At 45.9% G+C, this 13,600-nt stretch overlaps 1 protein-coding gene across 1 annotated transcript; it reads right to left on the minus strand.

Moving 5' to 3' along the window:
• Positions 1-2,926: 2,926 nt before the first annotated feature.
• On the minus strand, positions 2,927-13,281 carry MANSC4 (MANSC domain containing 4). The gene is made up of 3 exons (XM_084811381.1): positions 12,880-13,281; positions 5,600-5,734; positions 2,927-3,704 (listed from the first exon to the last, which is right to left on the minus strand). The coding sequence occupies exons 1-3, from the start codon at positions 13,106-13,108 to the stop codon at positions 3,037-3,039; spliced, it is 1,032 nt and encodes a 343-aa protein (XP_084667507.1). The 5' UTR covers positions 13,109-13,281; the 3' UTR covers positions 2,927-3,036.
• Between the last annotated feature and the right edge of the window lie 319 nt (positions 13,282-13,600).

The following is a 13,600-nucleotide window of genomic DNA, read 5'->3' on the forward strand; positions in this document are numbered from 1 at the left end:
GCGGGAGGACCGCAGTGGGGCAGGGGATGACTCAGACTACACACAATAGTTTAGTAAGCGACTCACAGTAGCTTAATAGCCTGGTCGTGTGACGGGGCATTGCGGACTAGTTCAAAAATAAGCTACTAAGCCACCATGGGTTAAAGTGACGTTCAAACGTCGTCGCTTTTTCCCTCAGTATGCAGGTTTTTTCCCCAAACTATTATGACTTTTTTCATTGCTTGCAGTTTCTGCTGGCAGGTGCTGTGTGCTACAAAGATGTGTATTGCAATCTAGTGGTGTTATAATTCTTACTGGCAGGAGTGGCTTTAAAGCTGTAGAATCTGTTTGGTAACACTGTAGAATCTATTTGGTAACACATGCCCCTCCCCTTTTCCACATCTTTCCCCTCCTTTTGTTTCCTGCTCTTTCCTTGCACTGATTTTCATGGGATTTAAGAGTGGGAAATCAGTGCTTGTTTTAGCGGCTATTTTTCACTGTGCAGCTACATAGCTGAATAGCTGTGATTAGCCACGTAATTACTTTCAAAACCATTCTGTTCAGCTGCACAGGTAGTTACTGGACTAAGCAAGCAAGCAAGCAAACAAACCCAAACACCAAAACTAGCACCATGACCTCCACGTATTCTTCCCCCCACACATCTTTCTCGTCCTCCTCTATGCCCCCCCCAGCTATTGTTCATTGTGTGCTTTCACATTTGCTCTGCTGTGAATAACCACGCAATTTTTAAACCCTCATTCCTGTGCAGTATCAAAAGTGCATATGTAGTAAAAAAAGAGAAAAAGGAAAGGTTCCTCCTGTGCAAGGACCGAGTCATTGCTGACTCTTAGAGGGACGCCGCTTGCGCTGGCGTTTTCATAGCAGACTGTAGCGGAGTGGTTTGCCATTGCCTTCCCCAGTCGTGACAACCTTTCCCCCAGCAAGCTGGGTACTCATTTTACCGACCTCGGGAGGATGGAAGGCTGAGTTGACCTGAGCCAGCTACCTGGGACTCAGCTTCCGCTGGGTTCGAACTCAGGTCGTGGGGAGAGTTTTGGTTACAATACTGCCGCCTACCACTCTGCGCCACATGAGACTCTATGTAGTAAGTGGACTCAGAAAAGAAAGCATACTGAAATGGCAGCATGCCCTGCCACTTCTGCAGCTCCAGCACTTGGTTGAGGCTTGTGTCATGTGCTTGCGCTACGAACCCAAACGATAAAACCCATGGCCTTTCAAACTCCTCCTTCCCCAAGACTATGTGTTCCGTGTGTAATATGATAGGGTTATAAAAATGGTGGATACGGCACTGTATTCCTTAGCGTGCCCCCGGAGCAGTGGTTATGTTCTGAAAAGGTAACAGCACACAAAAGGGGCTCTAGTGTGGATTGGGCCCCGGTATGTTCCAGTATCCTTAACCGTTGTCATTATCATTCTAGGAAATTTTGTTTTCCTAGTTCCTGTCAGAAAAGGAGAACATGATAGCTGGCTGTGCCAGAAAGACCACACACACACACACACACAGAGTCAAAATCCTGTAGGTTTCAGTTGCTGTAGCTGACAGGCGCTGCAGAACAGTTCATTGCCTCTAAGCAGAGAGGAGCAAAGCATATGAAAAGGACAAACGCTTGCAAATTGGGTCTCGGGCATTTTTTGCAGATGAAACTAGGGAATGTTCAGGTGGTATTCTCGGGGCTTCGTTCATTTTGAGAGTGGGTTGTGGTGAAGGATAACCTGAGGGCTGCGTTTTTAACTTTAAGCAAGCTTCGTTCTCCTCTTCTATACCTAGACAGGAAGCCACAGGCAGACACTGATGTCTGCACTGACAGTCAGAAGCCGATGTTACTGGGATGTTGCTAGGTTTGCAGCAGCCTCGGGGTAATAGTGCTTTGCTCTGTTTAGAGCTTGCTCTGCCTGCAACCCATCCTCACTGCTCAGTCTCTGCCACCCTGTCCCTTGACAATGTAGGTCATCAAACTAAGCAAATGAGCATTTGAGAGCAAATGGGTAAATGTGTTTTGCTCTTGATTTAAGGGGGTTATAAAGTACTGTGCTGAGGATATGAACTACTCAAAAGTGTATGTTTTTGCTAAAGAAGCGAATGCCAGAGACATTCTGGTAGTCCGGTAACCTCCCAAGATCTCACATAGATAGGGGCCATTTCCCCATAGATAAATTACTCTGATTTGAGGGTGGAGCAACTTACGAGAAACATAGAATTGCTGTTAAAAATGGCAGTCTTGTGTCATATTTCACACCGCCGTTCCACATAATAGGACTGACTCTGGCTTGTGTGGGGAAATGCTCCGAATTGCCATGTATGCACAGCCTTGATTCTAGAGGGAAGACACTATTCCACCAAAGCACGTGTGTGTTCAGGTGCTTGGGGAAATTTAATGAGTAGCTAAGGCTGCAGGAAATTTGAGGGTGGGGGGAGGTGCCACCTGCATAGAAGTTCTGGATAGGGTTGCTTGCAGGTTCACCCACTGGAAATAAGCTACAGAAAAGCAGAGAAGAAATGGAGGAATGCAAATTGCTCCTTGGACTGCAAGAGCTAAGTGACTGCAGCTTACATCATGCTACCTGCCTTGAATATCACGCTCCACCGGTGGAGACTTGACCATCTGTCAGTCTTGCCACACACTTTGGGTGGGCCTTTTTGGTTACGAGCATGAGAGCTTGTGCACGGGTCTAAGTGAGCTGTAGCCTGGGACACATCCTGTTCTGACCTTGCCTCAGCCGTAAACTCTTAATACAAGCCATTTGTCTCTCACAACCTCAGTCTCCTACAGCTGGAATATGAAGATAATTACACTGGTGTAAGACTTGTGCTAAGGACTGCTGAGGGTGTGAACTGCTTTTGAACATGGCTGAAGCACTATATACATTGTAAGAATGACTGATTGATGCAAGTGTCTATACTGAACATCGGTGCGGCAATGTCATACAGTAGCACTTTATGTGATATTTCATAATGCTTCCCTTTCTTACCCACCAATCATCCCACCCCACCCACCCATTCGGAACGTGAGCTCTTCGCTGTATTTTAACCGTGGTTTATCTTGTGAATTGTCTGGAGACTGATACTCTTCTCCGCCATGGTTTATAACGGCCGCTCCTCTTTCGGCGGCATCCTGCTGCAAGAAAAACCACGCAACAGCAAATCAAAGTCACGGAAGAACAAAGCACTGCTGGGAGCAACCAGCTCTCCCTTTCCACCCCGTTCGAAGCTGGTACCTCGCCTTCGCCATGCGAAGTGTGGTTCCTTCCACTGTACCCTTTCGTTTCGTTCCAGTGTTTGCTGCTGTTCAGAGGAGCTGGGCTGGGCACGTTCGATAACATCTTGATAGACGTGAGCGCAGAGGTAGGAAGAGCAGTCGCATTGTCAGAAGTGGCCGTGGAACCCTTCATTTCTGATGTACTGTCTGTTTCTTTAGTCAAACGGGCCTTCGCGGATGCAGCGGCAGATCCTAAATAAGTGATGGGTGCCGTCCACCCATCACTTATTGCAGCGTTTGTGCTGCTGCTGTTTGTTACCAACTCCTGCACCGCTGTAGAAGATGAGGCCTTGGGGGAAAGGTGCCCTGAGCTGGTGGTCGCAGGCTGGCATTGTCCCGAATCAGCAACTCTGCCGCCTCCGTGCCTTTCCCATCTGCTGAAAGAGGGCCTCGTGTCCATACCTTTGAAAGGGAGCTTCTCAAAAACAAGAAGATCGGGATCGACCCCTGTCAAAGCAGAATCCAAACACACAAAGTACAGGCTTAACTTCAGCATGTCACCCAAAGGCAGCTTATGACACTCTTCCTAAATCCATCTTGTGACATGTCTGTGAAGAATCTGATGTCCACTTGCCTCCTGGGCTGGCACTGCTGTGGGCTTGATTTTTAAATAAGCAAGTGCCTTTCCGTGGTAAAGCAGCGTCAGAAGCACAGTTACAACACAGTGATAACAGCAAAATGAAAATGGTATTCTCTAGCGCAGTCATACATCCAAGCAGAAAAATGACGTACTCCATCTGACAGCCCAAAAGCTGGTCTAAGGAAAAAGATCTACTTGAGGGTGAAAATGGACACGACATTAAGTCCATATCTAGCAGCAACGTCTTTTGATTTGGACACTACAGGAGCCTATCTGGATTGTGATCCTAGCATGGAGTGGGGGGGCTTTAATCCTTTTCTCCCACTATAGGCCCAATCTGGATTGCAGGCTCTGTGCCTGCTCTAGAGTAAAAAATGAAAATGACAGAGCTGCTAGAATAAGGATTTAAAATTACGTTTGTTTTGGCCATGAGTCAAGCCTTTCTAGCAAAAGAATTCCAGAGGTTAGGCAAAACAACCCAGGTAGGGTTTTTTGGTTCTCTTACCTGTCAGTTAAACATCCTACCTAGACACATAGCCTGACTCCCCTTCTGATCTCAACAACCAAGAGTTCAGGGGGCCAACAGTGCTTCTGGAGATAAAAAGCCATACAGTTCAAGGCAGAACAAAATGGGCAAAGGAAGCGCAAATAGCCGTTCTACTCTCGGCCAGTGTCAGTGTGATGCCCTGCTGTGAAGCGGCCCTGCAGTTTAGACAAGGGCAAATCCCTGATTTGACTCGGGAGATCCTGGGCACCCAGCTATACTTCTTAGGGAACAACCTCTGTCCTCATCACTGGTACAGACCCTGCTGCCTCTGCCCCAAAGTCTAATTTGTTGGCACTAAAGCGGAACAAGGTCCCAGTAAGACAGGCAGGGCAGCCCCTTAATAGGAGTTCCTTCAGGGTAGTAGGGCAGGGAGGTCAGGCAGGCGGAAAGGGGTGGTTTGCTCTGCCTCTTCCCAGTTACTGTGGGTGCCATCTACTCATCTGCTGTTCCCTCTGCAACTCTGCGTCTCCATATCCATCTCCTGTCTACACCTTTTAGATTAGGGTTCTTGGTGTGTGTGGAGGTACAAGACGATCCACAGGTGTATTACACCTCACACCCTCCCAAATCTATGAGCATAACCGAAATTGCACTATTATCTCTGTTTCTCTCTCTCTCTCAGCACTGCTACCCTGTCACAGGTCATGAATTCATGGATTGTGTACTAAGGCCCACAGGCAGCCTTCGATTTCTTAAGCCATCTTCATCTTTAAGCCTGACATCACTGTCAGACATCTAAAAGTGTAGCTTTCCATGTGAGCTGGAATTTGTACCCTAAAGCAATTTCTAAGCAAGACATTTAAGAGCTTGGTGTTCTCAGCTGTATGACAAATGAATGAAGGCGATGTGATTGTAACATGCAACCCTGCACAGTTGCAAAATATTCCTGAATGTTTGAATGTAATTTATTTGGTTATATTAGGGGCTAAATAGGCATAATAGCAAACACATATAATGGCGCTCTGATGGTTTTTTTATTATAAAAAGTAAGAAAAACAGCGCTGGGGGGAAGAATTTAGAGCAGAGAAACAGCAGTGGGGAGTAATTTGAAGAAAAGCTGGACAGGGAAATAGTTAAAAGCTCCCTCTCCCACCACTTCTCTGCTCTAAATTTCATCTCCGAAAACTCCTTTCATTCATTTTTAAAATGTGGCTATGTTGTGCACATTTGCATATAGTATACAGCCTTTTCTTTGTGTGTATAATAACGCCTTACCTGGTGTGATGTTGTATAATACAACATTGACTGTAGGCTTCAGTATGCAGCTCTCCAGTGCTGGACAATAAGTGTGCAAGCAGTTAAGGCTCTTGTTATGCGTTTCATAGTAGAAAACTGCCAAGTTGCAGGAAACTAAGAACAGAGAAAGAAGGAAAGTGTTGAGCTGACTTAGACATAAAGGTTAGGGTCCTGATCATGCCTACACATGACTACATTTCCTTTGGAATAGCCTGTGGGTGTCATGACCTTCAAACACAAATATAATAGAACTAATTTGAAATCAAAGCGAATGGGTAACAGAAATACTTGATAGCTGTCCATCTTTTTTAAAAAGTAGGGCTGATTTACACATTACACTTAAGTAAATATCAAAAGATAAAGTGTCGTTGAGACAGCCATGTATATAGGGGGCTGCATCACACAGGCCAGGGCTGGGCCAAGACATTTTGCTACCTGAGGCAAAGGACAAGACAGCACCCTTCCTCCCACATTCAGCACACTCAAGTCAAGTGGACTAGCTGTTGCTTCTTACTTCAATGCTGACAATGGGAAAGCATCCTCCACCACCCCTGAGGCCAGCAGGCACTCAGGGGGTGCAGGCCAGGCAGCAGAAGGGGATGATGGGGGACAGGTTCAGAAGGAAAAGTCGGGAGTGCACCACCACCCCTCCACACACCCCAGCGCCTGCCTCATTTCCTAATGGTAGGGCCGGCCCTGACACTGGCTAAGTACTGAAGCAGGATCTACCTTGGTATCTAGAATTCAATAGGTCAAGGCTGGGGCTACCAGCAACGCTCTTCTGTTTGTTCCTGTGGCCAATGTTGGCAGGCTTAAGGGTCTGACCTGCCCTGGGGATACTGTTGAGAGACCCTGCACACTGCAGTCTGTCGCCGAGTTCAGTATGTCAGCCCCCTAACTGCATGTGCATGGCAAACATACTTCAACCATATGAAGCAAGTAAAATGCTGCTGCTGACCGTTATTCCAGAAATTCCTAAAAGGAAAATAAATCCTGGCAATCGACTCAAATTTTTGACGTCAACACAAACTTCTAGCAACTGGCCCAGATGTAAAAAAAAATAAAAATGGACCAGAGTATTTTTCAAGTTTGCTGGCAGCCCAGCTTAAGTATGTTACTACTTCTTTGACTGTCAGGCATAAGTGCATTCATAGATATAAGCTAAACCTAAAGCAGAATTAAGTATGCTGGCAGGTTATCTACCAGGATATCCAAGTTATCTTTAAACGTGAGTTTGGTTGTGCCAGTTGAGTGCTTGAGTAAGGGCTGAGCTCACTCCCTCAGCTCTGACTTCAGTCGGTCCCTTTATCTTACCAGCTCCGAGCTTGAGCTGCAAGTGTGTCACACAGAATGGTTCTTTGTTTGAAAGCTCAGAGACTAACAAACTATAGCTGGAAAAAGGGATGAAATAAACGACTTGGAAGACTTTTTAAAAGTGTAGTTAGTATTACAGGGTTGAGTAATGATAGCTAGGTGTCTTGATCCTATTGATAAAAGAGAGGGAGCATAAGGTAAGAAAAAGGCAAAAAAAAGGCAAAGCCAATCAGGCGGAATAACAATAATTTAATAAATAATTCCCAATAATTCCCCAGTGATGTGGGTTTTCTGGAAAGTTTTGAGTTGGAAAATTTTCCAATGCAAATTAGGTTCATTTGCATAAGGTCATTTGCATAGGAGACATCAGTTTATATCAGAAAATGTCCTGATGTCCTAGAGCAGGGCTGGATAACTTTTGGCCCTCCAGATGTTTTGGCCTACAACTCCCATCACCCCTCACCATTGGCTATGCCGGCTAGGGCTGATGGGAACTGTAGGCCGAAACATCTGGAAGGCCACAAGTTGCCCACCTCTGCACTAGAGACATCTAACTTAACAAGCTTATTTTAATTGTATTTAATAAACAAAGCTAAAAAAAAGTACCTCACGTTAATTTTTTGTCCCAGTACACCACAGGTATTTGACCTGAAATATGTGAGGGGGGAAATTAAAGCACATTTAATGTGATTTAAATGTTACATTACATAGAAGTTTTTATTGGAATACTTGTCAAAATTAAAGACAATTGCATGTATTTCCCTTACATAGTTTACATTTTAGGGGGAAACCAAAGGTACTGAAAACTATTGGCACACTAATTAAGTTTAGCAACCCAAAGAACTGTGCAAGATACGCTGACAACCAGCCACTCGTCTATTTCAACAGAGTTCACCTCTCTTCCACTAAGGTTGTGGGGGCACCTTCAGTTTCACTGCCACTACTAACTATTCTCATTTCACACTGAGATGGGATGCTCGCCTGAAAAACATTAATTACAACTTTGAAACTGCCAGCCTTGCCTAATATTGTATTTGCAATTGGCATGCATTCAGTTTTACTAACGAACTTATGAAATGGAAGTTTTTCCGCGGAAAAATAAAGCACTGGAAAATGTTCTGCCACACAACCCTGGGCATTCAAATTAGGGATGTACGAAAGTCACTTACCTTTTGACGAAATTGATTCGCGGTGGGGGGGAGGCGCCCCGTCCCTCCCCCCGAAATTCTGGCCGGGGGGGAGGTGCCCCGTCCCTCCCCCCTGAAATTCTGGCCGGGGGGGAGGCGCTCCATCCCTCCCCCCCCTGAATCCTGGCCGGCCAGGCCGCAAATGGCAGCAGCCGTAGCCACCGCCGTTTGCGTCCCTGCAGTCGGCCTATAGGCTACGTAAATGTTTACATAGCCTATCACAGCTGAGTGGGAAAAAAACAAAAAAACCCCGCGCGTACACAAATGATGGCGCCCATGGGCACTGCCATTTGCATTCCTTATTTTGGCACGTCTAGTCCACGTAAACATTTACGTAGACTACAGCGAAAATAAGGGGAACGCAAATAGCGTAGACGCTACGCTATTTGCGTTCCCCTTATTTTCGCCGTAGTCTATGTAAATGTTTACGTAGACTAAGACGTGCCAAAATAAGGAACGCAAATGGCGGCGCCCATGGGCACCGCCATTTGCGTACTCGCTTTTTTTCCCCCCACTCAGCCATGATAGGCTACATAAACATTTACGTAGCCTATCACGGTGTTTTTTAAAATTTAGCCGTGATAGGCTACATAAATCTTTACGTAGCCTATCACGTTTTTTTTTTTTTTAACTTGGAAATGGCGGCGGCGGCCAGTCAGAAGACCAGCCGCAAGAGCCGCCGCCGCCAGGAAGATTCGCCGAAGGTAAATTCTGTCCCGGGGGGGCGGGGGGGAGACCGTTTCGCCACCGATTTCAGGGGGCCGAATGCGCTGGCATTCGGCTTCCCCGAGATTCGTGGCGAAATTCTCTGACATCCCTAATTCAAATACCTTTATACGGAAAGATTGTTTTACACTTAGGCAGACATAAAACTGCATCTCCTTCTAGCATTCAGTTTGTAGAAGAGCTGATATCTGTGTTAGCAAATGTGAATTACATTATTGTGACACCCAATTGGCTTTGCCTGTTGCATGTCTCAACTGTACTGAAAATTAAGTTTTCCTTAGAAATGTAAGTTATGTCTCAACAACCATGATGAAGTCTAAACTGTCAGGATGGCAGTAAAAGCCACCACAGAATACAACAGTCTTGCATCTAGTCTCCCCTCACTCTCCTGAGGAATAATTCCACAGAAGTTTGCTGGAATGAGGCAAAATGGGGGCGGGGGTGCTTTCATATGGAGCCTATTAGTTGCTCTCCATTCATAATAATGTAGAAGCAGAGGGAAACCTGGACATGGGCTGGGAAAGAAGCCTCTCTCCTTGGTTGAGCAGCCCCTGCCAGTTTGAGGACGTTCAGTTCTATTCCCCCCACCCCACCCGAAGTATGTTCCTTTCAAGCACTGTGTGACTCCTGCAAACTGTATTTTAAAGGTACAGTACACTCAACTTATCTTGCTTCATATGTCCCTGATGGAACAAAGCTGATTCTATTAAAATCCATAAAGTACTCCAACGCACTTTTCATTCCATTGTCATGAAGATCCCGCCCAGCCTGCTCCCTGATGTGCTAGTTTTCTACATGCAGAGAGAGGGTTTGTAAATGTTAAATATGTTAAATCACATACGCCCCCGTCTGCAGTCTGAAGTGATACATCCCAGACCCAGACTTACCGTCTGAATGAGAACTAGACCCAATAGTGCAAAAGACTCTTTTCCTTATGTCTCTGCCCCCAGTCCACCCATCCCTGTAGCAAAATTAAGGCTGCAATCATAGGTGTAATTATCTGCATCAGACTGTGTTGTGCATTCTGTATGAAGGGCCTTGAACATATAAATGACTGCCAGATGAAGGAAAAAGCAAAGCTTCAGCCTCAGTGCAGTAAAAGTAACTAAACTGCTCCTCAAGGGGCCTTCTAAATGGGAAGGCTGCATGGGGATCCAAGTCAGGCCTGCTGTTCCTAGTCAGGTGACATAATGGCCTAATTACAGCTTTCCAATTAGAAATATTTAACCAGCAAAAATGTCAAGAAAGAGCCAGGAAGCTGTGTGTGTGTGTGTGTGTAAAACATATATATGCAGTTCCCAAGATGGGGCTCTGTAGTTAGGAACAGGCTTCTTAATGGTTCTGTTACCGGAGGCAGAGAGAAGGTTCAATTCCTGTCTCAACAGCATCTCTGGTCGTACCCTTTTATTTTCTCTCTTAGAAATGAATGTCCTCCACTCACTCCTATTGGGAAAAGTGAAGCATGGCACTTGGGGGCACGCTTGCCATAACAGCAAAAGCGGCCCTCTGCCTCAGCACTGGGCAGACCAGCTGTTATCAACAGGGAAATCGCAGGATGGGGGTGCAATGTACTGTGCTGTGTTGCAACCTGCCTTGCAGCCTGCAAGCCCCCTCGCCCTACGTACTAGAAAGGAGCCGACCATGTGCGGAATACAGTTAAGTAGGGCATCTTCATCTTGATCAATAGAGAAGCAAGGGATGGGGCTGTTCAGAAGGTGGTGGGGTGCTCATCCCTAGAAACCATTGATGGAGCATCTTTACAGCTCTGTTCTGGAAAACCAGAGTTCTCCCCATGCCTCTTTTGCTGTCCTGCATGATGCAAAATAGACTAGCTAATACTTGCCTGCATGTAAAACTATTTGTAGCTCTGTCCTATATATCAATAGCAAACTCAGTCCCTGAGCATGTAGAGGGAAGAAGAATGGAATGGAAAAGGATGAAACCCTGATCGGGAGCACTCCACACAGGAACATTTTGCTGCAGGTTCCACTTGTCCTTCTAAAAGATTGCCACCACTTGATGTATTACTCTAGACACCCCGGGCATCTCTACACCAGCCTAAAATTCTGCATTTAAAACGGGGCTTTCTGCTTCCATTTTAAATGCAGGATCACGACTCCCTCTTTCACCCACTTCCTTTTCCCCCACCCCCTTCTCCCTTCCATTATCTTTCATTGATCTCACTCCTCTTCTTAAAATCATAGAATAGGAGGGCTGGAAGGGGCGTACAAGGCCATCGAGTCCAACCCCCTGCTCAATGCAGGAATCCAAGTCTTGCCGCTTTTCCTCTTTTCATGGAGGGAACTGAAGCGGAACACAATGGGGTAATTTGATAGCTCATTATCTGCAATCTTTTTAAAAACAGAACAAAGGGCATTTAGTGGAGGAGACACCTTGGAGGATCACGGCATCATGCAAAGAGCCCGCAAACTTCCGTGAAGGAGCAATCTCAATCGCAGGATCGAAGCACCGTGTGAAGGAGCCCTTAGAAGGAAGTAGAACTAAGATATTCTCCATACAGTTGAGCATGCACACCAGTACCAATAATGAATACCAATTATGTTCTTCATGCAGTAAATCACAATAGTTGGCTTCACCTATGACAGCTAATTAGGACTCCCATGTTCAGAGGAAGAATAGCTCTAAATACCAGACATGAGACAAATAACGGGGGACAGCTCGACTAGAGCAACCCTTAGTTTGATCCTTATATTGTCTATGGAGAGAGTGCAGAGTTGTGTTTTTCTCCATCTCTTATAGTAGTAGAATCACCCAAATAAATTGATTGGTAGTAGGTTCAGGGACAGACAAAATAAAATATTGCTTCGCACAGCACAGGGTTAATTAACTTACGGAATTTGTTGTTGCAAGATGTGATGATGGCCAAAGGAGGCTAAACAAATTCTTGAGGAGAGATCCATCATTAGCGATTCATCAGGAGTATTAAGTGGAGCCTCCATGTTCAGGGGCAGTGTACCTCAGAAAACCAGTTGCTGTGAACAAACCATTGGGGAGGGCTATTGCCTTCATGTCCTGCTCATGGGTTTCTTTGAGGCATCAGGTAGGCCACTGTTGAAAAAGGGATATTGACCTAGATGGACCCTTAGTGTCATCCCAGCAGGTCTCTTCTTATGTTTGTATTATTCACAGCCATGAGGTAACTGAGTATTTACATGCCTGCATTTGCAGTCAATTCAGAAATATAATGGAATTTTGAAATTTGTTTTTTAAAGGCCTTTTCGTTAGGGATCATAGCTCCTGGATCCTATTTGTGCCCTCACATTTCTGTGAAACAGAGTAGAGGAGACAGAATGGCGCCAGATTAGATGTATAACTCTTTTGCCTTCAAAAGAAATGTGAAGAAGACGCTCTATGTAATTTGAAAGCTCACGCACTACAGTGGGAACTTTGGCTGGCCTTAATAAAGGCATTTTGCTATCCCTGGGCCTGGCAGTATCATGGGGGCACGTCTGTGGAAGGCTGGTATACAGCAAGGACCCTGTGGGGGCACAATACATCCCTGTGCATTTGGAACATAGACACACATTGCAACCCCCTGTGGGACTCCTCTGTCAGTGAAGGCCAGGCCTTCGTAACAACCATGCTCCAAGTGCTGCAACAGCAGCCAATAATTTGTGTTGGAGAACGCAGAGGGGGTCCACTCGGAGACACCGTTTGGGTGAGGGCTAAACTTGTGCCATGGCCTTGGTGACTCCAGTACTTAACCATCAAAAGCTGCTCCTATTTGCATTGTCCAATCCTTGTTTCTTGGTCACTCTGGAGCAGAGCTGGGGAATCTGTGGCCCTCCAGATGTTGTTGGCCAATTCCCCACAGCTCCAGCTAGCATGGCCAAGGGCCAGGGATGATGGGAGGTAGTTCAACATCTGGAGGACCACGGGGTCCCCACTCCTGCTCAGGACTGTGACAGAATGTTGGGAAGTAGGTTTTATACAGACGCACATAACAGTTAATGGGGGGGGGGTTGTGTGGGCTACTTTGATTCTTTATAGAGGAAGAAACAGAATCCTTACCATTCTTTAGGAGGCAGCAGGTCCGACTGCACTGCTGTGCTGTGGATTCTGTGTAGACTTTGAGGATGTGGGCCCCCCTCCTCTGCGAATGTTCCAGATCAATGGTAAGGCCTGGGAATCGTCGGATCCAACAGTTTTTGTAAAAAGTGGTGGGTGAGCAGAGGCAGTCTGATCTCCATGCCCAGCCCAGAAGCAGAAAGACTTCTGACACAGCCATCAGCAGAAGCATCTCAGTAGGGTGAGCTTAGTGAGAGTCTTTTCTCCAAAACAGAAGCATCCTCCACCAGTGGGAGCCTATTGTGATGCGTGAATGCTGCTGGGCTCATGAGCTTTCAGGGTAAAACTATGCTGGAAGGCGGAAGCCATGTTCAGATATATAGGACATTTTCTAATATCTGGATAGCTGTTTGTGGAATAATGAAAGAGACTCTGACATTCACCAGAACTGATCTCTTCCTGTACTTTCACGCAGCCGTGGAGCACTTAAAGCTGGGCCCCGTGATCTTGCGTTGATTGTGTTGAGTGTAATTAGCCCTGGTAGAATAATAGTATATGTAGCAAACAGTTTCAGTCTTTGTCACCACTGTGCTAGGAAAAGAAAAGAATTAAAATGTATCTCTTGAAATGGGCTGATTACTGCATTTGCTTTAACTGTGCTTACTTTGAATATCCTTAATAAGTTATTCAAATTCTCTTGTTAACCAAGCACTTCTGCTAGAAA

This window comes from Heloderma suspectum, chromosome 7, assembly GCF_057233095.1.
Source record: "Heloderma suspectum isolate Gila_16-S chromosome 7, 16-S_ref, whole genome shotgun sequence".
NCBI lineage: Eukaryota > Metazoa > Chordata > Lepidosauria > Squamata > Helodermatidae > Heloderma > Heloderma suspectum.